This window comes from Phlebotomus papatasi, chromosome 3 (assembly GCF_024763615.1).
Source record: "Phlebotomus papatasi isolate M1 chromosome 3, Ppap_2.1, whole genome shotgun sequence".
NCBI classification, from domain to species: Eukaryota; Metazoa; Arthropoda; class Insecta; order Diptera; family Psychodidae; genus Phlebotomus; species Phlebotomus papatasi.
The window spans coordinates 23,768,070-23,790,398 of record NC_077224.1 but is presented as its reverse complement, the minus strand read 5'-3'; the positions used below and the strand labels follow the sequence as shown (position 1 = coordinate 23,790,398).

Genomic DNA, 22,329 nt, shown 5'->3' with positions numbered 1-22,329 from the left:
ATGTATTTTCTTTAGGGAACCCTGGGAACTCATGTATTTTCTCAGGGAACCCGGGGAACTCATGTATTTTTTCAGGGAACTCGCGGGGAACTCAGGGAACCCGGGAACTCGAGCCACTCTATTTGCATATGAATAACCTCTTGTAATTATGCACATTTTCGGGACCGAAAAAAAACAGGCGAAATTGTATTATGCATCCATAAAATTTTACATTACTTCACCCGTAGGAGACTTCTTTTAAAAAAAAGTAAAAGTAAGTAAGAAAAAGATTCAATTGTTAAGAAGAAATGAATTAAATAGCAGTTGTAGTCGTAGCTTTCTAATCAACATCGAGTTAGAATTATATTTTTTGGATTTTAACTGAATTTCTGTTTTATTAATTGAGATTTGCAGCTCTAGTTAGAGCCTATGATGCAAAGGCTTGAATATTCTTTTGATAACCTCAAATTGATTTTGCGTAGTTTCAGGAGTTTTATTTTCTTGGGAATGTTCAGGATTTCCAAATTTTACATCTGCAACTTGTTTTTAATGTAATTTTATTTTTTAAAATTAGGAAATTTTAGGATTTTTAGAAACCAAAGTATTTTTTTTTCACAAAAAAGCTGAATTTATTGTTTTACGACCCTAAAACCTTGTAGCAAAATTAAGAAATCAATGAAAGAGTTATAGGTTAGCTTATTTGGCTGCTAATTAATAGTAATTTTGGGAATCCAGTTTCAAGGTATGTATGTATGTATGTATGGTTTTATTCTATCTCAATGAGTATAATACATGTCAAAGAGAGTTATAGAGGAGACCTAGCCTATTGGCTGTTTGGCTCCTGTTGAAAATAAGATGAAAAGCTCACTAAGAGCATGCATATCTCGAACAAACTACAGAGTCAATAACTAGTGGTGGGCTTGACTCCAGAAACCACGTAATCAACACACCTCTGCTAAGGTTAGGTATCTCGCGCAGAAGGTTTTATGATCAGGGGCGCTGAGAAGTTCACTGATCTTTTGAATCGCTCAGAAGAAGGTCTTGGTACCATCAAAGCCTCATCTCTACCGAGCCCCTCATGCAGAAAAAAGAAAAGGGTGAACAGGTTGCTTCGTTCCCCCTTAAGGTACTCATCAGCAATTCTATATATATAGAGATTTCTGACCGGCATAATCCTCCACGCGTCAAAGAGAGGCTGCGAATGATCCGTTCTCCCAGCAAACGACATTACTCGTATCAATGACTTTTGCGCCGTCACCAGAGGGGTCAGACGCGCACTATAGGTGTTCCCCCAGAACACAATATCATACCTCATCCTGGATTCAGCCAGAGCATAGTAGGTTTCTGGTTTCTCGTGTTTCGCATGCATTTCTTGAGTTTTAGGACAATTGACAAGGGTTTCTCAGTATGAGTCACCCCTTGATAACCGAGATCCAAAAAGTCTCGGATATTACGAATCCGATTATGGTAGCTGGTAGCTTTACGCCAAGAACCCCGCGGAATTTTGGGGGCCTAAGACATTAGCGATCCCGGGATTTACGAAGTCCCAGAATTTTCGGAATCCTTTTGAATAACCCCACTTTTACAGCTTAACATCTTTCGAGGTTAGGATTAGCATAGAAAATCTCATCACAACACAGAATCATGTTTCAATTGAGATTTTGTCTCAGGACTCTTCTATGACATCACAGGGCTAGCCATCACAGAAGTCCTATGTTAATGCGTTTGCAGAGTAAGGACAAGCCGTTTTTTACTTGATTTTCCTTCCAAAATCCTCTAAAAAAAACCCAAAGCTATTTTTCCTTCAAAAACTTTTTTTATTGTGCATGATGGATATAACTGAGCCAGCACCACTTAGAAAATAATAATTATATGTGAATAATTTTCCGTTGTTGCAACGACTGAACTGAACCACCCTGTGGCTTGTTTCCGGAGATTTTGGCATGCAATTTTACAATTTACTGGGGCCATCTAGTCAATCTGCCGAGCAGACCACCACGGCCTCAGCCTTCTCCTCTTCCAGTTCTTTGGCCGTGATGGCCAGTTTCTCCTTCCCGAAGTCCTCCACTGTCAGTCCCTGAACGATGCTCCATTTGCCGTTCTTCACTGTGCAGGGGAAGCTGAAGATGAGGTCCTTGGGGACTCCGTAGCTTCCATCGGACAGCACTCCCATTGACACAAAGTCTCCGGGATTGGTTCCGTTCCACCAGTCGCGCATATGATCGCAAGCTGCATTGGCAGCAGACATGGCTGAGGACATCTTCCTGGCACTGATCACTGCAGCTCCGCGCTTCTGAACAGTCGACACAAAGTCACCCTGGAGGAAGGCAGTATCCCCCACGGCAGAGTAGGCATCCTTTCCAGCCACTGTGGCATTCCGGACGTCCGGGAATTGGGTGGAGGAGTGATTGCCCCAGATGACAACGTTGCGCACTTGCTCAATGGGAACTCCGCATCTGACGGCAATCTGGGATCGAGCACGGTTCTGATCCAGCCGTGTCATGGCCGTGAAGTTCTCCTTTGGGATGCTGGGAGCGAAATGGGAACAGATGAAGGCATTGGTGTTGGCGGGATTGCCAACAACCAACACCTTCACGTCCTTCCGGGCATGCTGATCCAGAGCCTGACCCTGAACCTTGAAGATCTTCACATTGGCCGACAGCAGATCCTTCCTCTCCATGCCCTCCTTCCGTGGCATGGCTCCAACGAGGAAGGCCGCAGACACATCCTTAAAAGCCACCGCTGGATCAGCTGTAGCCACCACCTGCACCAACAGAGGCAGAGCACAGTCCTCCAGTTCCATCACAACTCCCCCGAGAACGCCCATCATCGGCGGGATGTCCAGGAGGTGCAGGATGAGTTTCTGCTGTCGCCCAAAGACATCTCCCTTGGCTATCATGTGCAGCAGGGAATAGGCAATCTGCCCGGCTGCTCCTGTCACAACAACACGAATTGGTTCGGCCTGTGAACAAGCATAAATGCCCAAAGGTCAAATGAATGTTAAACTCCCGGTTTGCACATCCCAAATATGCAAATCTCGCGGCGGAATTTGACCTCCCCGGAGGAATTTAGCCGATTTGGCACGCGCGTTGTTTGTGGTGAAAATAGCCCGGGAAAATGCTTTTCCGGACACACATTACGTAACTCACCATTTCCACTCGAGAGAGATGCGATGCAAGGAATTAGCAAAGAAGCGACTCAGACGCAGAAATAAATGGAGAGACTGCTCCAAAAATTTGGAGAGGTTTCACTCTGCGAATGGCTCCACCGGAATCTGCAGACTTTCCAATTGGAAAGCTCTGGAGGCAAAAGGCCTATTCGCTTTTCCAATTTGAATATTTGAATACCAACGGTTTTCCCTCGCATTTTTTTCCTTCTCTCATGACTCTGATCACTCAGATAACTAATAAAAACATTCGCGAGTTTTATTAATGATAAGATTAGGAAAAATATTGACTTTGCACTTTAAACTATTTCTGGCTGAACTTGTTGACTGAATGAGAGGCGCAATTTAAGGATTAACCTATTATTTTTTCTGGTTTTTGTTAAAGTTAACACGTGATTATGCTTTGAATAAAATAAATATTTAAAATTATGAACTTAAATTGAAATTTTGAAAAAATCAAAAATAGGAAAAGCAAGCTAGGTCATGTAAAAAGACAAGATTCGCTGAACAAATAAATACTTCAATCTTAGTGAGTTCAAGAGGATTTAACAAAGGAAGGGAGCAAGAGCAATAAGATGGAAACTGCTAATTCCAACCCTTGGGATGCCCTAAGCCGGAAGGTGGATCAAAGTGGTATCTCTTAAATCGTCTGCAGGTAATTATTTATGTAATAATGTAGTTGAAGAAACAGAGTCAAGAATAAGTTATTTAAGTCATTATCCAAAAAGCTTTGGCAGGAAAGTCTCTTTGGTTGGTTGAGAACCTTGAGAACAGTCAGAAGACGCGAACTGGAGGCGAAATTGAGCGTTATTTTAGCGTTTAACCCGAGTCGAGTGGACATATTCTTGATAAAAATATTTAGCTGATAAAAAAAAAATAAAAAAAAAAATAGAAATCCTTAGAGAAGAAACTTATTCTAATCAATCGAACACTCAAACAGCAAAACTTTTCCCAGAAAAGAGTAATTTACTGTTCTCACAGACAAATTTTAGTTTTCATAGGTACAGAAATTAGGAGCAGACAAATTTTACTGTTCGTAGAAAGAGTAAAATTTAATGTTTTCAAGAACAGTAAGATTTTCTATTCTCAGGAACAGTAAAACTTACTGTTCTCAAAGAAAAATTTTACTGCATGCATGCATGCAGAAGCATTATTTCACTGCTTGCTGGAACAGTAAAATTTACTAGTTTTAAGAAAAGTAAAATTCACAGTTCCAACAGAAAACTTTTATTATTCGCTGGAGCAGTAAAATTTTACTGTTTGCTGGAAAAGTAAAAACTTGCTGCTGCAGAAATAATAAATTTGCCAATCTCATCATTCTCACATCAAAATCTACTGTTTAGCAGAAACAGTAAAATTTTATCTTTTCAGGAGCAACAAAAATTTACTGTTTCAACTGAAAAAGCTTAGATTGTAAGGAATCTTAGCTAAAAATACTGTTAACAGGAACAGCAAAATTTGATGATTTCAGGAAAAACAAAAATTATTATTCCTAGGAACAGTGAAATTTGAGAGAAAAAATTTACTATTTGTAGGAACAGCAAAATTTGCTGCTTTCAGGAAAAGTAAGTTTTGCTGTTCTTACAGAGAAAAATTACTGTTCTCAGGCACAATAAAATTTACTATATTCAGGAAAAGTAAAAATTGCTCTTTCCAGAAACAGTAAAATTTACTGTTGCTAGAGAAAAATTTTACTGTTTGCAATAATAGCCAAATTTGCTGTTTTTATGAACAGTAAAATTTCCCATAGAAAAAAATCTATAGAATAGCAAAATTTGCTGTTTGTAGGAACAGTTAATTTAACTGTCCCTTAGAAAAGTTTTACTATTCGCAAGAACAGGTAAATTTGCTGTTTCCTGGAACAGTAAACTGCACTGTGGACTATTTGCAGGAACAGTAAAATTTACTGTTCTCAAAGAAAAAATTTTCTATATCCAAGAGCAGTATTTAACTGCTTTCAGGAACAGTAAAATTCACTGTTCCAACACTAAAATTTTACTATTCACAGTAGCAGCAAAATTTTAGTGTTTGCAGGAAAATTAAAAAAAAAATCTGTTGCAGAAAAAATAAATTTGCTGTTCTCGCCGTTCTCACATCAAAATTTACTGTTTATAGCTGAAACAGTAAAATATTATCTTCCCGGAACAGTAAAAATTTACTGTCTCCTTGAAAACCCTGAAAAATGTTACTGTCAATAGGAACAGCAAAAGTGTGCTGCTTTCAGGAACAGTAAGCTTTGCTGTTCTTACAGAGGAAAATTTTACTGTTCTTAGGCACAGTAAGATTTGCTGTTTTCAGGAAAAATAACAAATTGCTCTTTCCGGGAACAGTATAATTTACAGTTCCTAAAGAAAATTTTACTGTTTACAGCAAAAAATGTGTTTGTGTTCGTGTTTGTGTTAACATAAAATTTCCCGCAGAAAAAAAATCTGTCAGAAGGAACAGCAAAATTTGCTGTTAGCAGACATAGTAAATTTAACTGTTCCCAAAGAAAAATTTTACTATTCGCAAGGACAGGTAAATTCGCTGTTTCCTGGAACAGTAAACTATGCACTGTGCACTAATCGTAAGAACTGCAAACAGTTTGAAAAAGAATATCGGTGGCGCGATCACTTTTATAATATTTCATGGCCTAATTATGACGATTGCGCCACGTCCATTCTGGATTTATAATAAATAACATTATTGTATTTTTTGTTTCGCAACAAATTTACTATTCGCGGAAAATTTTAATAAGTCACTTTTATGTCGGGTTAGGAAATATGACTGTATTTTTTAAAAGCAAATTTAACTGTTCTTGCAAACAGTAAAATTTTACTATTCCTAATTGGGAACAGAAACTCCCAATAAAATGGTGAACTATACAATAAAACCTACCACGAAAATAATTTATTGGTTTATGGTCTTTGTATCTTTTCGAAATAAGTAGGGTAAGTGTGCCAAATTTCGGCATAGTTGCATGCAAGCACTAAAGTATCATGTTTGAAATGCAATATATTATATTTAATAGAAATTGATTTTTTCATTTCCTTCTACTTAAGGAGTGTTCCTTAGAACCCTGTAGACAGTTTATCGTCTTTATTTACTTTAAAATCATTCTTAATACATTTTAAAATGAATAAAAATGTAGACATGGCTTTGGTGCTCTATTCCGGCCACCTTCATTCTGATAGTTCCTTGCCCTTCAGGAATTCTTCCAATGCCTTTTTTACATCATCTCGTTTGTCGCAGCTATATTTCTTGATATTATTTTGCATTGTATAATCCCTGGAGTATGTAAAAATTAAAAATTCATAAAAATTCGAGGAACAAAAAAGGTGGCCGGAATTGCAAGCTGGAATTGGGTACACTTACCCTAATTTTTCAAAAAGGTATTTAAAAAAATAAAACTTAGGGAAATATTTTAAAGAATCACAGTGAATATTATTTTACTGAGTGAACTCATAGAGAGAGCAGTTATATAATCCACTCTTTTTCAACTTGTAACACGGCTAGAGGCCAAACGGTAAGAGATATCGACTTCCGGTATTCGGGGACCCCCCAGTCTGTTTTCCCTTTTTCCTCCCACCCTTCTCCTTCCCCTCAAAACCATATTTTTTTTTGTTTATTTCGGAAACGGCTCCTACGATTTCTTTCATTTTCTAATGTATTTTAGAGGTAGTCAAGGCGCATATTTCGTCCTTAGACACCTATCTTCAAAAACCATTTCAATATCGAATTTTCGAACATCAAAGTTTAACCACTTTGGCGGGCTTATTTTCAAATGATTTGCTTAAATTTGGATCTTGAAATTTTCAACGCGACTGCATCGGACTTTAGTATCCGTAAATGATTTACTTTTCTCGGATTTAATTTTTTATTCGAAAGTTTGTTAGTCATATGCTAAAATCTTTTAAAACCTATTTTTCTTAACCAATTTCTTATTTCGGAATGACTTTTTAAATTCATCAATAATTTTAATAGGTGTAGTAAAGCGTGTACCTACAAAGCATGCGAAAAATTAATGCACCGATAGCTCTTTCTTTTGAGTTCGAGTACACTTCAAAGCTGAGACACTTTGTTTATTTTTCATTTAGAATTTTCTGCATATTTTATTTACTTTTGGTAACATAGATAGCAAGTAAACATTGTAAAATAGTAGAAATTCGAACATCCCTTCTGACACGGGTAAGGGACCCCTGCTCTAAGACTTTAATTAACAGTCAGCTTAGACACATTTACGACTTAAGCCGAGAGGAGGCTTAACGTTATTATAATCAAAATAATGATCGGATTACAGTTCCATCAGTTTCTGCCTAATCCTTTACTTAGCTCAAATCGAAAAACGACTAAGATAGTAGGAAACTGATGGGAACTTAGTTAAATCATTATTTTGATTATAATTACGTTAAGCCGTATGTCGGCTCAAGTCGTAAGTGAGTCTTGGGCATTAGGCTCTATTTTAGGTTTTATCGCTAATAATTGAATAGTAAGTCTGGATTTTAAAGTCTTCTAATAAATTCTGCATTGTTGACAATTGTCGACAATGTTCCAACGTTTCAACGATCAAAAGTGTAATTTTTGGGTCACCTTTTATCTGTCAAAAAATGGGAAGATAAGACCATAACCGGCTTCTAAGAAAAATGTGATTTAGAATTAGTTTCCGGGCACTAAATACCGTGAAATGTAGTGCAAAATCCTCAATAGAGTAGTACCCTGAGATAGATGCTTTTTTCTCCTCCCTATCAGGTAAATCCTATTGGAATTTTCTTAAATTCTTTCGTGCAATAAAGATAGTATCGTTTGATAGCCCCAATTCCCTGAGATATCCCTGCTCCATGGATTCCGTTTTGGGCTGTGAATATGACTCTGAAGTCACTGGAGATCATGGGTTTGAGTTTCAGGAGGAACTCTTGCTCCATGTCTGCCTCCGGATGGTTGAGATGGAGTGTCAGAGCTTCTCTGTTGGTCTGGAAGTCAAAAAATTCCCCAAGTTCGATGATGTTGTCGTGGATTTCGATCACAATGGGAGAAAGTATCTGATCTTCCTCCAGGCCAAGCATGTGATGAACCAGAAGAAGAAAATCCTCAGTGATCATTTCTATTGCGGCGTGGAAAATGATATTGAGACGAAGACTACCAGAGATTTGTGGAAAAACTTCAATTTGAGGCAATACCTCAATGCAGCAATGAATGAGACCTTCCAGGTGAGCCTGCTGCATGCTCAGGATCATCTTCTTAGGTACATTGTCCTAACCAATCTGGTATATGTTGATGATGATGATACAGTTGAGGAGGACAATGAGGATGTTCAGGAATTGTTTGCCGTCTTGAGCGACAGAGGAGCTGAGATCTTCAAATTTGGAGATAAATCAAGTGCCAATATTCAGAAATTAATTGATCTTATTCTTAAAAATTCCAAAGAGAAAGTTTTGGACTTGGGACTGAAATACTTCCAGGATCGTATGACGATTGTGTCTCGGTCGCCAAATCTTGATAAATTAGCTGCCATCAACGACAAGATGTTGTCAAAGAACTACAAAGTGTTCAATGTGGAGTCCTTCAGGAAAATCTTCCGGAAGAATCTCTTTGAATTCACTGCCATTGATCCTGAAAAGAGGTCCAGAAAGACCCTTGGCAGGGATAGTTGGGAGAAAATTTTATGTAAAACAATCATTGAGGTGGATTTCCCGCCTATAAGTGAAACCTTCATCCAGGATCTTCCCGATTGGGCTGAATTTACTGATGAAACTTTAACTAACCTCTTAGAGGAAGTCAGAAAGTGCCATAAAATTGTCTGTGATGGGAGTGTAAAGTTAGCAATACTGAAGGTTCATGGAGCTTTGAGGAAGGAAATGGAGGATCTATTGGTTGTTCCTGCTTCAAAAATTTCAAAATTGCAATTTAGTGCTCTTAAAACTTATGATAAGAAACTTATTTTGTACTTGGATGACGCTGGAAAATTCACAGAAGAGATAACAGATAATGATTGCATAATTTTCATCGTGAAAAAATGGGAAGAAGAACAGGCTGACAATGTATTAAGAATAAATCTCTGTAGGTTCGAGGAATTCACAGAAGCATCAAAGGACAAGTTTATGGACAAGAAAATCGATTTTCAGGGATACTCAATCCCCCTTTCTAGTATCCCAATTTACCATGATGATTCCTATTCTAGTTTCATGAGTGACGTCCTGGAACGTTTGGCTGAAGGAGAACAGGTTCAGATGGGAAAGGAACTTCCTCGGGATAAAATTCCTTCGATTTATTTGGAAAGATGGCCTTTTACTTCCCAAAATCACACAGATATGTTCTTTAAGAGAGATAAGGATGATTTCAGTAGGGTCAGATCCAAAGGGATGACTTACATTGTAACTGGAGGACCTGGAATGGGCAAATCCTGTGGATTGCAGAATGCAGCGATATTCTTCAAAGAGAAATTTTCCTACTTCTGGGTCGATTTCTTCGACTTGAAACGATATTCGAAGGTTTTCTTCGAAAGGAAATCATCGAGTTTCACGGAAGAAGAAGCAGTTAACTTTGTTCTGGATAAATTGGCCACCTATGGTCCCAATAGGACCTTGGAAAACAAGCTTCTGCGCATCTATGTAAATGATCTGTCATCTCCATCAATTTTCCTCTTCTTCGATGGATTCGATGAAATCTCTCCAACCTACGAAACCTTAGTTTTGAACCTAATCCATAAACTATCCAAGAGGAACTTTAAGTGTTTCATCACTAGTCGTCTCCACTGCAAATATATACTTCAGGGTCCAGGTCGTCCTGATCCATCCTATGTAACATCGATAAATCCTTATAAGACTGAAGAAATCGAAAGATTTACATGGGAGTACTGGAAATGGAAGCTACCCAATATGGTTCATCTAGAACGAATCCTCGAGTTTCAGGAGAAATTTTTGCAATATTTTGAAGAATTTACAGCTATCCTACAGACGCCGATCTTACTCAGGATGCTCGCTGATATCACAACAAGGGATTGCGAGCGGTATTGTGAAAATCCTGGAAATCGCTTCCTAATGAAGTTCGAAAATGTGGATACTTGGACCATTTACGGGATCATCTTTGAGATGTCCTTTGATGGTTTCTATGAAAAGGAAGGGATAGATCATACGTCAAATTTTGCAATAGCTAAGAGAAAACAGGATATTGAAATCATCCGAAAAATTCACAAATATCTGGCTGTTGTCGAATTGAACCTAACTCACATAATCGAAATCGAAGCTGATATCAGCAAGGACGTTGAAATCCTAGCCAGAGGTTTCATTACACGATCAGACAACGGTGACTTCTTCTACGTACATCGAACCTACGCAGAATACTTCTGTGCCGAATGTATTTTTGAAGAACTGGAACAGTACAACAAGACTGTTCTAGAATACTTAGCACAGCAACATCCCGACACAGTCATCAATGACTTCGTTTATAGATTTTTAATGGAGAAAATTAAGACAAATTACGCATTTATCAGTAGAGATAGACTATTTAGCTTGGATCCAGAAGGGAACATATTCAACTACCTCTTAAAATTCTGTGATTTTTTCTTACTGCATGTGTGGAGACACAAAATCAAAGAAGTTAATAATGCTGTGAAGTTTATAGAAAATATTTTTAATCCAGAAGAAATTCAAAATTTCAATTTTGACGAGTACTACAATCTTCTTGATAATGGTTATTTGTTTATAAAACCTCCTCAGGTAGTCTTTGTTGTTAGGTATTCTATTAGAATCTTCGGAGATTGTGAAAAGGCGTCAATCTTGCAAAAAGCTGATGCATTTGTGAAGAAAAAAATTGGAGGGTCTGATGCCGATTTCCTAGAAGAGTACTACAATTCTCTAATAACAGAAAACGTTCTGACGGAAAACGAAGTCGTTCAGGAATGTCATCAAGCCCTGAAGAAATACGTAATGTCCACTTGGCATAGGACAAAATTCTTCTTCCTCTACTTCAAACTGAAGCGCATTGATTATGCTGATGAATTCAGTGATTTCAAAGATTGGATACAAAACCGATTACTTACCGAATTTGATACGCACTACATTAGGCATGTTGTCCTTATGGAGGAAGAGTTTAACAAATCGCATGACTACATAGATAATATAGCTAGGTATCTAGTACAAGAAGACATAATGTATGAATTTTTACGTCGGTATGACCTAGATCATCACAGTCGAACTGATTTTGTTGGAAGAATCGTTGCTGCATTTTCAAATCTTGGTCTCAAATTTATTTGTGCGGATAACAATTCGATTTTGTACTACTTCTGGGTAAACAAGAAAGACTACTTGATGAAAGATTTTCTGGCAGTTCTGAAACCTCATGAAATTGAAGAATTAACTACGAGTCCTCATTTCAACGGAAGATCTCTTCTGGAACATTTTCATTCAGATGAAAATGCGGACTACGTCAACGAAGCATTTATAACGTATATATTTAGAACGTTTAACGAAGAAACGCTCTTTCAGTACCTGACCCCCCTGTCCCATTGTTCTGAAAGTGATAATATCCCTTTGTCCATTGGAAGAGATTTGAATCTATGCCTAGCTCTTGGCAATCAAATTGAGTCTGATGAAGACGAAAAAAGTAACATCATTGAGAAACTCTTACTACGAATCCTTGAAGATAAGTTCTCCTGGAAATCCAGAACTGGTAACAAAATCTTTTTCCTTCATACTGTTGTTGGTTTCAAATTTAAATATCGAACCAAGAAAGCTGCAGACTTTATCTACAACTGGCTCAAGAGCAATAAACCTGAAGAACAAAGTAACGTTGACAGATATTTAATGTCGGAACTAAATGACTTCGATGAAGACGGTAATTCCGTTCTTCATATTGCAGCGTCAAAAATTAATTCCAACTTCTTCAAGTTCTTATTCAAAACAATTGAAAATGAAACATTAATTCGTCTTATGACCCTTCAAAATTCGAAAAACCAAAATTTTATGCATTGCTGTAGTACGAATAAAACAATGGATGAAATTAATTTTTACATGGCTTTGAGAGAATGTATCGAAAAAAAGAATGAAGAGATTACAGCATGTATAGAGGAATTACTACTTCAGCAAGATACCTTCAAAAGGACACCATTTCACAATCAATCCGAAGAGTTTTTCTTAAGGCATATTAGATTTGTATCTAAAGAAAAACGATATTTAATTTTTTGTCTGGAAGACGAGAATAAAGATACGCTATTGCATAAATTACCACAAATTTGTAGTAAGTCCTATTTCTTCAGTGATCTTGATATATTAATTACTCACCTCAATAGCATCAATACTGATCTACTTAAGAAACTTTTGCAAAATCCCAACAATGAAGGACTTAGTCCCCTTGATATAAGTAATACTGTTAAGAATGAAAGATTGATTAAAATATATGAAGATTTTATAAATATGGACTAGGAAAAAATATAATTTGAAAAAGTCGGGACGCATACTGAGTTAGCACAGACACACACCATTGTGCACTATTAGAAATAATTTATTTTACTTCCTTGGTTTTTTTTGTTTAATAAAACATTGAGAATATGTTTTTATCTAAATTTAAAAAAAGAAGACGAAAAAGAAGTTTCTGGTAGCGCTAAAGACTACACTTAACGTAGTTTATCATGACTATAAGGTATGTGTCTTAGCTAAACCTTGATGGTTTTTGTATCTCCCCCTATTTGACGTTTTATTTTTCAATCTTAATAAAAGGTTTATGAATGTTTGAATAATAATTTTATTTAAATTTAACCAGTATTCCTATTCTGCAGCATTAGATATATTTTTATAAGTCAGTAACACTTGTTTACTTGTTGGTTCATGAAGTGCAGAGGTCTTAGTATCCGTCAACTGACATATCGCGATCAATGGTATCCTGACGGAATGTTTCAACATCAGCCTGGCTATCAGCCTGCATGAGTCTTCCCTTGGTATTGGGTTTGGGATTCATAAGGACGAAGGGAAGTTCAGCTGATACTTCCCCACCTAGAGCTCCTAGGAAAAGTTTCACTTTGACAGCGTAGGATACAATAATGCCAAAAGCATCCCTCTGTTCGGGATTAGCAAGTAATGTTGTAGATGCCAAGTTTCCATCAACATGCTTAAATTGTCCCTCGAGAGCAATTCCACGGCGGAATTTGTTGGAACTAATTACTGGCATGAGGTACATGACTTTCTGAAGACTCGAACCAGGTTGAATAGGACATCCTTCGCTGGTTTCCATCGTGGCAACAGTATTTCGATACTGACCATTCTGGAAGAGTACAACATCTACTCCCTGCTGCACCATTGCCTTGATCTTCTTCACAACCTTGTTGGAGTTGTTGCGGATGCAAATATTCACTCCGATCCGTTCACCATGGTGATAGAGTTGTTTATCAAGGGTCACTTCCAGTTCCAGTTCCCCAGGGCTCAGCATGAAATCCTTCCGAACTACGGTGCATGGTTGTGCTCCTTGCTTCGTTGGAGCGTACTGAACTTTGCGGATACCCAAAGTTACAGTTGATCTACGATGGGATCTATCGGATTCTGATTCTCCCGTGAAGATCTTCACAAAGTACTGGACCCCACATGGATCTCCTTCTTCATCTGCGCCCTGTTGAAGTGTAATTGAAGCAGGAGCACTAGGTTGAATAGTGAAGGTGAAGGGATAGGCATTAGGTCCTAGTTTCTTAAGCAGACGTTCCTGCAACTTCGTCAACGATGGATTGGACTTTTCTTTAGGGAAGATCATCTCGGATGCCAAATACAATTCCTTCTGGAAATTGAGGCCCATAACTTCATCCTCCTCACGACCATATCGGAACGAGCAGACAACCTGGCCAAAGACCCTTCGTTGATCTCTCACATATTCATCATCCAGCACAATGACACCATCTGCAAAAATTTTATTAATTCCAATTTGCTTAATCCTACTCAAAGCTTTTTCCACCTATTGGTTCAACAGCTGAAAGATGATCAACGAAATCACGCTTTCCCATGTACAGCGTAACTTTTCCATTTGGAGATGACTTCTTGAACACCTTGAAGTTAACCACCATCTTTGCTACTTTTTTTTCTTAGTTAATTCACTTGAGAATACAAGACACAACTGCTCTAATTTCGACTGCAACATTTCCTTTTATACACCTTGCACCACTAAGGGAATCCAATTATAGTTCTCAGTTCTACGGATTCATTTTAGTGGGTGTTGCGAAATCAATTGAGGTGAGATGGAAAACAAAAAGATTTTCCAGGTGCATTGGAAAAGGAATGCACCAAAGTCTAAAATCAATAGCGATACGTAACTTAATGGTTAACCTTTAGGAATATCAATAAATTAAATTAGTTCAGTTACGTAGAAATTTCTGTGACTTGATAAAATTTGTGTTATGAAATAGAGAGGTTTTGAATACGTCATCATTGTGATATTATTTTCACGTGTATTCACTTTCAATATCTTGTTATAAAGAAAAAGGGCACTCAATGAGTCAAGTGGTAGAGCACTCGCTCTATGATGCAAGTGTCCCGGGTTCGAATCTCCTTTAGGTCACCAGGAATTTTTCTGGCGTTAAAGGTGTTTGGATTGCATCCAGTAAGCTTCACTGCACTTGTTGATTGCACGGGCATGGGACTGACAACCTCATCCGTACAAGAAAAAATAATAATGCATGTCTAGAAATCCCCTTGTGGGAAGGCCTAGTTCCTTCATGGAATGTTGTGCCAGCATTATTGTTATATTAAAAAGAAAAAGCAAAATAAGGGACCTAACCAATATCTTAACTTAAATTTTTAGGTTATGGTAATTCTAACCTAAGAAATTCAAGACATATTTCGTATTATAAATTTCTTAGAGCTTAAACTTTCATGAAGAAGAATTTTTGAGTAACATAAAATTCATACGAATAAGTGATTTAATTTTTTTAAATTAAATTCTTGTGTTAAATACATTGATCCTAACTTACGAAATAAAACAGATCCAGACCGTATATTGGTTTTGGTGTTTTTGATAAATTATGTGATGTATATTTTAGATTATTAAATTAAATATAAAATATACACGTTTTTATTACGTTACATTAACATGGAAAGTTTACAATTACTAAATAATTTTCAAGGTTAGTTTATATGGGTCATTACATAACCTCAACATCCATAATAACTGTACGCCAAAATAAAAGAATAAGGCTTATTACCTTACCTTACGTTTTAAGAAGTTCTAAGAAAGAATATGTTTCGTTCACTGACCGTTTGCTCTTTACTAGAACAGAGATAAAATCGTTAACTTTATGGGATGTTAGATAACTTTTCGTACGTCAATTCTTACTTTGCCCTCACTTGTATCTTTCTATGTAAGTGGAGTACTCCGCTGGAAAGAGCTCTCCGTGTATTATCTTTTCGCATGGTTTTTGGGTGCATACCGGTTTACTATACCGATTAAATTGATTCATTAATTAAATTAAGTGAAAAAGTTTAAATTTAAGCAAATCGATTGAAAAATAGGCTCTCTAAAGTGGTTTAACTTTGGCCTTTGAAAATTTGATATAGAAATGTTTTTCGGAAGTAGGTGTCTAAGAACGAAATGTTCGTCTTTACTATTTCCAAAACATATTCGAAAATGAAAGAAATCGTAGGAGCCGTTTTCGAAATAAACCGAAAAAAACACGGTTTTGGAGGAGTAGATGGGGGTATAGGAAAAGGAAATACAGTAGACTCCCGCTAATTCGGCTCTTTTAAGATCGGACTACTTTTTAATTCGGGTAGCAGTTAAATTTGAAAAAGTTTGTTGATATTTTTCAAATTTGGTTATGATTATCAAATGAAGCAAATATGCGTAAAATTATCATGATTTGTCTTAGTTGTGATGTGTTTTTGCATTATTAAGGGGTTTTCATTAAATTTACCATAAATATGAGTATGTAAACTCAATATGTGTGTGCAGATGAATAAAAAATCGTTTCATTTCAAAAAAATTGTCGACCGAATTTCTACCTAATTCGGGTGACATTTTGGTCCCAAATGCCCAAGATTAAAAGAGTCTACTGTAAAAGACTGTGCTCGATAATATTGACATATGGGGAGGGGGGGGGGTCGTCGAAGACCGGGAGTCGATATCTGTTACCGTTTGATCTCTAGCCGTGTCACAATTTGAAAAATAGTGGATGAAATAACTGCTCTCTCTTTGTGTTCGATCAGTAAAATGCAGGATTCGATGTACAGAGAATCGTCAATTACAGCAAATGATACTAAAATCATCCATTCCTCTACGGAGTGAAGATAGGGAAAATTCCTGCCTCCACCCAGGATTCAGAATAATTTTTGAAACATGAAAACATTTCTATGAACACGAAATGTTTTCTCTTAACAGTTATGGTAATATTCCAATAAAAAATGAAAAGAGAAAAGAACAATTTTTTATTAAGTGCATGGCTGTTCTCATGCGCTTCTGCGTTATCGTCCTTCCTATTGGTTCTTGTCACTGCTCTTTGGTGATTTTACGACGAGGACGGGTGAACATAGTCGTGCCAGGAACCAACGCAAAAGAAAAGCCGACAACGCAGGAGTACTTGAGGACAGCTATGCACTAAAAAATATGTTCAGGAGAAGATTTTTTCATTTTTAATGGGAATGGTCCCATTACTCCTAGGGGTCTAAAGGGGGGGGGGGAGAGATAATTACAACTGCATTAAGCTATCTCTTGGCTTACGTATAGGTCTGTCCAGTACATTGGTCTTATTCTAAACGGAGATATTTCAAAAATTCACCCCACTGTTATGTATTAGTCTTGGAAAATGTATTCTTGTGGTTTGTTTTTGGAATAATCTCCCAGTTTTCTGCTGAATTTAGAAAATAAAAAATATCGAAATTTTTAGCCCTATTTTTGAAATATTTTCCGTGCAAAAGATATTAATTATTAGCTACTTATTTTAAATTTGATACACGGGTGAAAATTTCCCAAATTATCTGGATATTCTTTGAATACGAATCCACTATCTATTTTAGAATTTTACAAAGATTCTTTTCTCCAGAAATCCTTTTATTAAAAACGACCACTTGGGGTAAAAAGTAACAAAAGTTATGGAGCAAAAAGTAACAATAACCGATACAATTTCTTATGTCGAACGGTGCAAAGAAACGTCAATGCTATGTGTTGCCGCTTGTTTGCATTGGTCAAACGATTTGCAGTCTTTTGTGTGTTTTACAAAGGTGTAAAAGAATAAATTTCTAATGAAAATATGTAATCTACGTATTTTACTTAAATTTACGGAATCCCGTAATAAAGCGAAACAAAATGTGATAGTATCTCATGCTTGAAACTATTTGCCTCAGCATTTTTGAGAATGATCACAAAATTACCTTTTCGAAAACGACTCGATAAATATATGTCCTTACAAAATAGAAGAAAATGACTTTCACAGAGTTGTAGAGCGGTAAATTTCCTATAAAACTGTGCTAATTAGAATTTTGGAGGTGCACAGGTAGCTTATGAAAAAAATAAAATATCCGTTTTATGACTTTTTTTCCCCGGTCTCCCCTACGAAATATGATATAATTTGAAAGATATTCGAATTTCTCATGAATTTAACCCATTCGTATCTATAGAGTTTTTTCATTGTTATTATACGCAAATTGAACGATCTTGCTTAATTTATTTTTGCATAACTGATAACGTGCGAAAAATAGCGCAACAGAGGTAGAAATATTATTTTATTCTTTTTTCGCTTTGCTGAAAGTTAAAGGAAGTTTATGCACGAAAAGTTTGACATCGTGTCTATTTTGATAATATTTTTCTTCAGTCTCTTTTCTGATTTGAATTCTGGATGGCAAAGTTTGTCTAAGATAGTCACACTATATAAATAAATAGTGTTTGAAAGAGTTTAATGTAAAGAACTTAAATTGAGTGACCGTTAAGACGATTGGTTGATAGAGGCTTACCGCGCAACTTATTGATATTTATTGCTTTTAACAATAATCATCTGTTAATTTGTTTTACCTGTCTTAATAAAATTAACTAGAAGTGATTTGAGAAATGATTTAAAGTTAAAGAATCTTCATGAAATGCTTGATCTCGTCGTGGGTACTATCCTATTATTTCTCTTAACTCAGACAATTAACAAACTTAATTTATTTTTAATTCAAAGCGAATAAAACTAAAGAACTTTTGAGCTTATCGAAATTACTAGTGCGAGCACTCCGTAAAGTTGGGACGTATTGCCATTACCACCCCTTCTTACATAAAATCTTTCAATGTATATTTTCTCCTTAACCAATCATAAAACTTGTTTTATAAGAATCAAAAGCGCCGCAAAAAGACAACGCTTACAAATTCTATATAGCAATTATAATTTCTCAGAATTTATATTACATACAACGCATATGTGGTATTTGCAAATATACTGTGCATTTCATAGGAAGTGAATAAACAATACATGTCGTTGAAAGGCAAAAAAAAAGTTATGCAAATATTTATATAATATTCGATACCACGAGATTACTCACTTAGTATGGCATGTATGGCCATATAAAAGCAATACGATTGTGAGATATTGGATTAAAAAAAATATATATAGTCGATTAATTAGTCAAGGAGAGCTTGTGAGAAGACCACTTGGGAGGCTCGTCATTGCATACGGAGCTTTCATTGGTCAACAGTCGGAGGCAAAGCCACATTCGCGCTTTCCACTTAAAAATCACCTTCAACGAGAAAATGAGCTTTTTCGCCTCTCTGACGCATTTGCATGAGGAGGGAATATACAGGTAATTTATGCAAATCACTTGTGCTCCAACTGAATAAATATGTCATATATAGAAGACAATGTGAAACATTCTGGAACGTGTGTACATAGCAATTGATATTTGGAGTATTTGCACCAAGAAATTCTTTTGCGTGTGTTTGTGCCTTTAAAATGAAGGCAGGCTGAGTAGCAAGAATGTTCCTGACAAGTCTTTTTTTCTTCTTATTCTCATTCTCAGTATTTTAAGCCATTTGGCTTTCCATTTGCGGGGTCGAGAGCTATTTTCATTTCAATGTTTGTTGGAAAAGCATTTTGACTAAAAAGAAAAGTCGCAAATTTGCAAAAACTAACCACTTGGTATTCTTTAAAATTAGAACAGTGCGTGAAGAAAACTGTGAACCATGTGATCTCATAAGACCATCACGAGTTAGCAGTGTCTGCATATTTTTCCAATCATCAACAAATACGGAATTTATCGTAAACCTATCGGATTTTATCTTATCATGTTCGTGCGCCATGAAAAAAAAATTGTGTGGTGGAGCGAAAAAAAATTTCACATGTCTTTCAGAGTATAGATTCAATTAACACCTGTTGGTGGCTTGTTAAACCACCACTTAATTTAATTACACTCAACAGAATCCATTTATTGGACAAGCAATTATCAGTTTAGTCATCTTTTCTTGCTACTCTGTACTCAATGAAATTCGAAGAATTTTACTATATAGTTCAGGAGCTGTGTAAATTCCAGGTTAATGCTTTATTAAATTAATTAAGAAATTTGGCACAAAACTAAAAAAAAAAAAACAATACCGGTGTTCTTTTACCATGCGTCATTATGATCTTACGAGGACATTGATTTTTGACAGCCTTGTCAAATTTTAATTTTGAAATTTTATTAACAAATGTGCGTTACAATTAGCTACATTTATTGAAATACCCTTAAATTTATGGAAATATTTTCGACACGGTAAAGGCTCTTCTTATGATCAGTTAGAAACAAGAATTAAGAATAATTCGGAAATATTTCTTAAGAATTTTTCACTATTTTAGACAAAAATCACGAGATAGAGCTCATCGTGAATTAGCTTTTTGCATAATCTTTTGAAATCACTGATCTACTAGAGATCAAATTGATTCATAAATCACAAAAGCATTTGAAAATCAAAAAATCGGTACTTAACCGATTCATTACCGATGAAGACCGATGCAGCCGGGTTCTGATTTGCAATACTTTTCCAAAAAAAACCAAATTTAACCAAAAAGAAAAATAAGCCTTCCAAAGTATTTGACCTTTGACCTTCAATAATTCAAAAAGGCGAATTTTCCGGTCATAGGTATATATGGGCGAAATATTCGCCTGGACCAGCTCTAAAACATATCCAAAACTTATTGAAAAAGCTTGGGCCAATTTTGAGAAAAATTGAAAAAACATTATTTTTAGGGAATATTAATTTTATTATGGGGATGTAAAATTATTCAAAAATCGGTACTTAATCGGTTCATTACCGATGAAGACCGATGCAGCCGGGTTCGACACTGCAGTACTTTTCCAAAAAAAATCAAATTTAACCAAATCGGTTGAAAAATGAGCCTTCCAAAGTGGTTGACCTTTGACGTTCAATAATTCAAAATGGCAAATTTTCCGGTCATAGGTATGTTGGGAGAAATGTTTACCAGGACCAGCTCTAAAACATATTCAAAAAAATACGTAGGAGTACTCTTGAATTCGGTATCGATCAAAATCCCGAAAATCAAAATCACGAAAGCCAAAATTCTGAAAAACAAATTACAGAAAAGCCAAAATCTCTAAAGCCAAAATTCCGAAAGCCAAAATCCTGAAAGGGACGAAATTGTATGGAAGACAATGCGTAGAATAATTTCCCAAAATACAAAATATTTCCATTTACCTTCGACAAGCGCGAGTGCAATCGTGGGAGTAGCTATGACACTTTTAGGAATTCGGGATTTTAGCTGTTTCGAGATGTTGGTCCATTTTGGATTTAGGATTTTCGGAGTTTTGTCTTTCCGAGATTTGGGAGTCCGGTATTTTTGCTTTTAGGTTTTTTGGTTTTGGAATTTCGCCCTTTCTGGATCTTGGTGTTCGGGATTTTTGCCCATTCGGAATTTTGGCTTTCGAGGTTTTGCTGTTCGGGATTTTGAGAGACCCCTTAAGTTCAAAGGCCTCTAACACATTGGGAGGAATTCTCGTCAAAAATTGCAATTTCAAAAAGTTTTTTTTTTGAAATTGCAAAAAGTTTGAAAAAAGTTTTTTTTAAAGATGAAATATTTGGTCGTGAGAAAAAACGCTGTAATCCGTATATTGATATTGCAAATATTACATTTAACGTACCGTAAGTCCGGGTGACTTTAAACCCGTCCTATCATAAGCTTTTTTTAATTCTAATCTTTAAGGACCGTTCTCATCGATCAGACATGGTAGATTCGATAGGTAAAGACCATCCTTAAGTTCTAGAAGTAAACAAAAGCTTACGAACAAGAGGGTGTCAAAATCACCCACACTTACGGTATAGCGTTTCGCTAAACCGTTTGACAACTGTCAAAGTAAACTAGTAGCAATGCTATATGCTTCTGAACCTGAGACGTTAATCTGTCGTTTATGTATTTATTTGATTTTCGGATTTTAATTGTTATCGGCTATGATCTATAACTTAGGTAAGGAACAAATTTAAAGTAACGGACTTCTGGTATACTAAATTCCGTGTGAATAAATGGGTTTATGTAGAGGACGACCTTTCATGTGTTCTCCTTAATTTGACACCCTTAATTCTCAAAAAATGTCAAATCCATTAGGAACGTAGAAAAAAATTGAGTTGTCTGAAGCTTGAGTCTTCCGAAATGACGCGCTTTCCCTTAATAGTCTTCAAGCAAAACCGCCTCAATAAGATCCGATCTCCGGTTCCATCTGGTTCGCAAGAATGAAACTCTGCATCTAGGAGATAAGGTCGACCGTAATACGCAAATTGATTTAGACTGATCCCCGAGAATATTTAGCCTGTAAAATTTGGCAGTAAAAGAAGAAGTAAAGGATAAAAGACCTCTAATAGATGATACTCCCTTAAGATGGTAGTTAGGACTAAACCTTTGTTGCCAAATTTTTACAGACAAATATTCTTGAGGATCAGCTTGAGTCCAATCAGGGCTTTAGGATGGATCAATGCCCTGATGTCAGCTCTTTAGGGGTATGTTAATATGCACAGTAAAAAATTGTGTGAGAAATAAAGTTGTGTATGGGAAAAGTTGTGTATTGTCACAAGCATTTTGGTTGTAAATTGTAAAATTACTATCATATTTGTAGTACGATACTAACATAATGCTAGTAAAATTAAGTTTGTGTAATGAAATTTGTGTATTGGAAATTTTGTGTGAGAACTGTCAAAATTTCATTGTTTACTATTGCAATTTTTCTAAGATTTTAGTCATTTTTCGCATTTCTAACTGTCTAATTGTCTTCTAGAATCATTCATTGGAT

At 36.2% G+C, this 22,329-nt stretch overlaps 3 protein-coding genes across 3 annotated transcripts; 1 reads left to right on the top strand and 2 right to left on the bottom strand.

Moving 5' to 3' along the window:
* Window positions 1-1,775: 1,775 nt before the first annotated feature.
* LOC129808282 (malate dehydrogenase, cytoplasmic) lies at window positions 1,776-3,446 on the bottom strand. Its single transcript, XM_055858123.1, has 2 exons — window positions 3,129-3,446; window positions 1,776-2,941 (listed from the first exon to the last, which is right to left on the bottom strand). The coding sequence occupies exons 1-2, from the start codon at window positions 3,129-3,131 to the stop codon at window positions 1,955-1,957; spliced, it is 990 nt and encodes a 329-aa protein (XP_055714098.1). The 5' UTR covers window positions 3,132-3,446; the 3' UTR covers window positions 1,776-1,954.
* A 4,291-nt stretch (window positions 3,447-7,737) lies between these two features.
* On the top strand, window positions 7,738-12,857 carry LOC129808265 (uncharacterized). The gene is made up of 2 exons (XM_055858100.1): window positions 7,738-7,873; window positions 7,935-12,857. The coding sequence occupies exon 2, from the start codon at window positions 7,963-7,965 to the stop codon at window positions 12,541-12,543; it is 4,581 nt and encodes a 1,526-aa protein (XP_055714075.1). The 5' UTR covers window positions 7,738-7,873; window positions 7,935-7,962; the 3' UTR covers window positions 12,544-12,857.
* Window positions 12,845-18,288, bottom strand: LOC129808280 (phosrestin-2). Its single transcript, XM_055858121.1, has 5 exons — window positions 18,098-18,288; window positions 15,431-15,531; window positions 15,305-15,364; window positions 14,057-14,291; window positions 12,845-14,001 (listed from the first exon to the last, which is right to left on the bottom strand). Exons 4-5 carry the CDS (start codon window positions 14,163-14,165, stop codon window positions 12,962-12,964), a joined length of 1,149 nt encoding a protein of 382 aa, XP_055714096.1. The 5' UTR covers window positions 14,166-14,291; window positions 15,305-15,364; window positions 15,431-15,531; window positions 18,098-18,288; the 3' UTR covers window positions 12,845-12,961.
* Window positions 18,289-22,329: the final 4,041 nt, after the last annotated feature.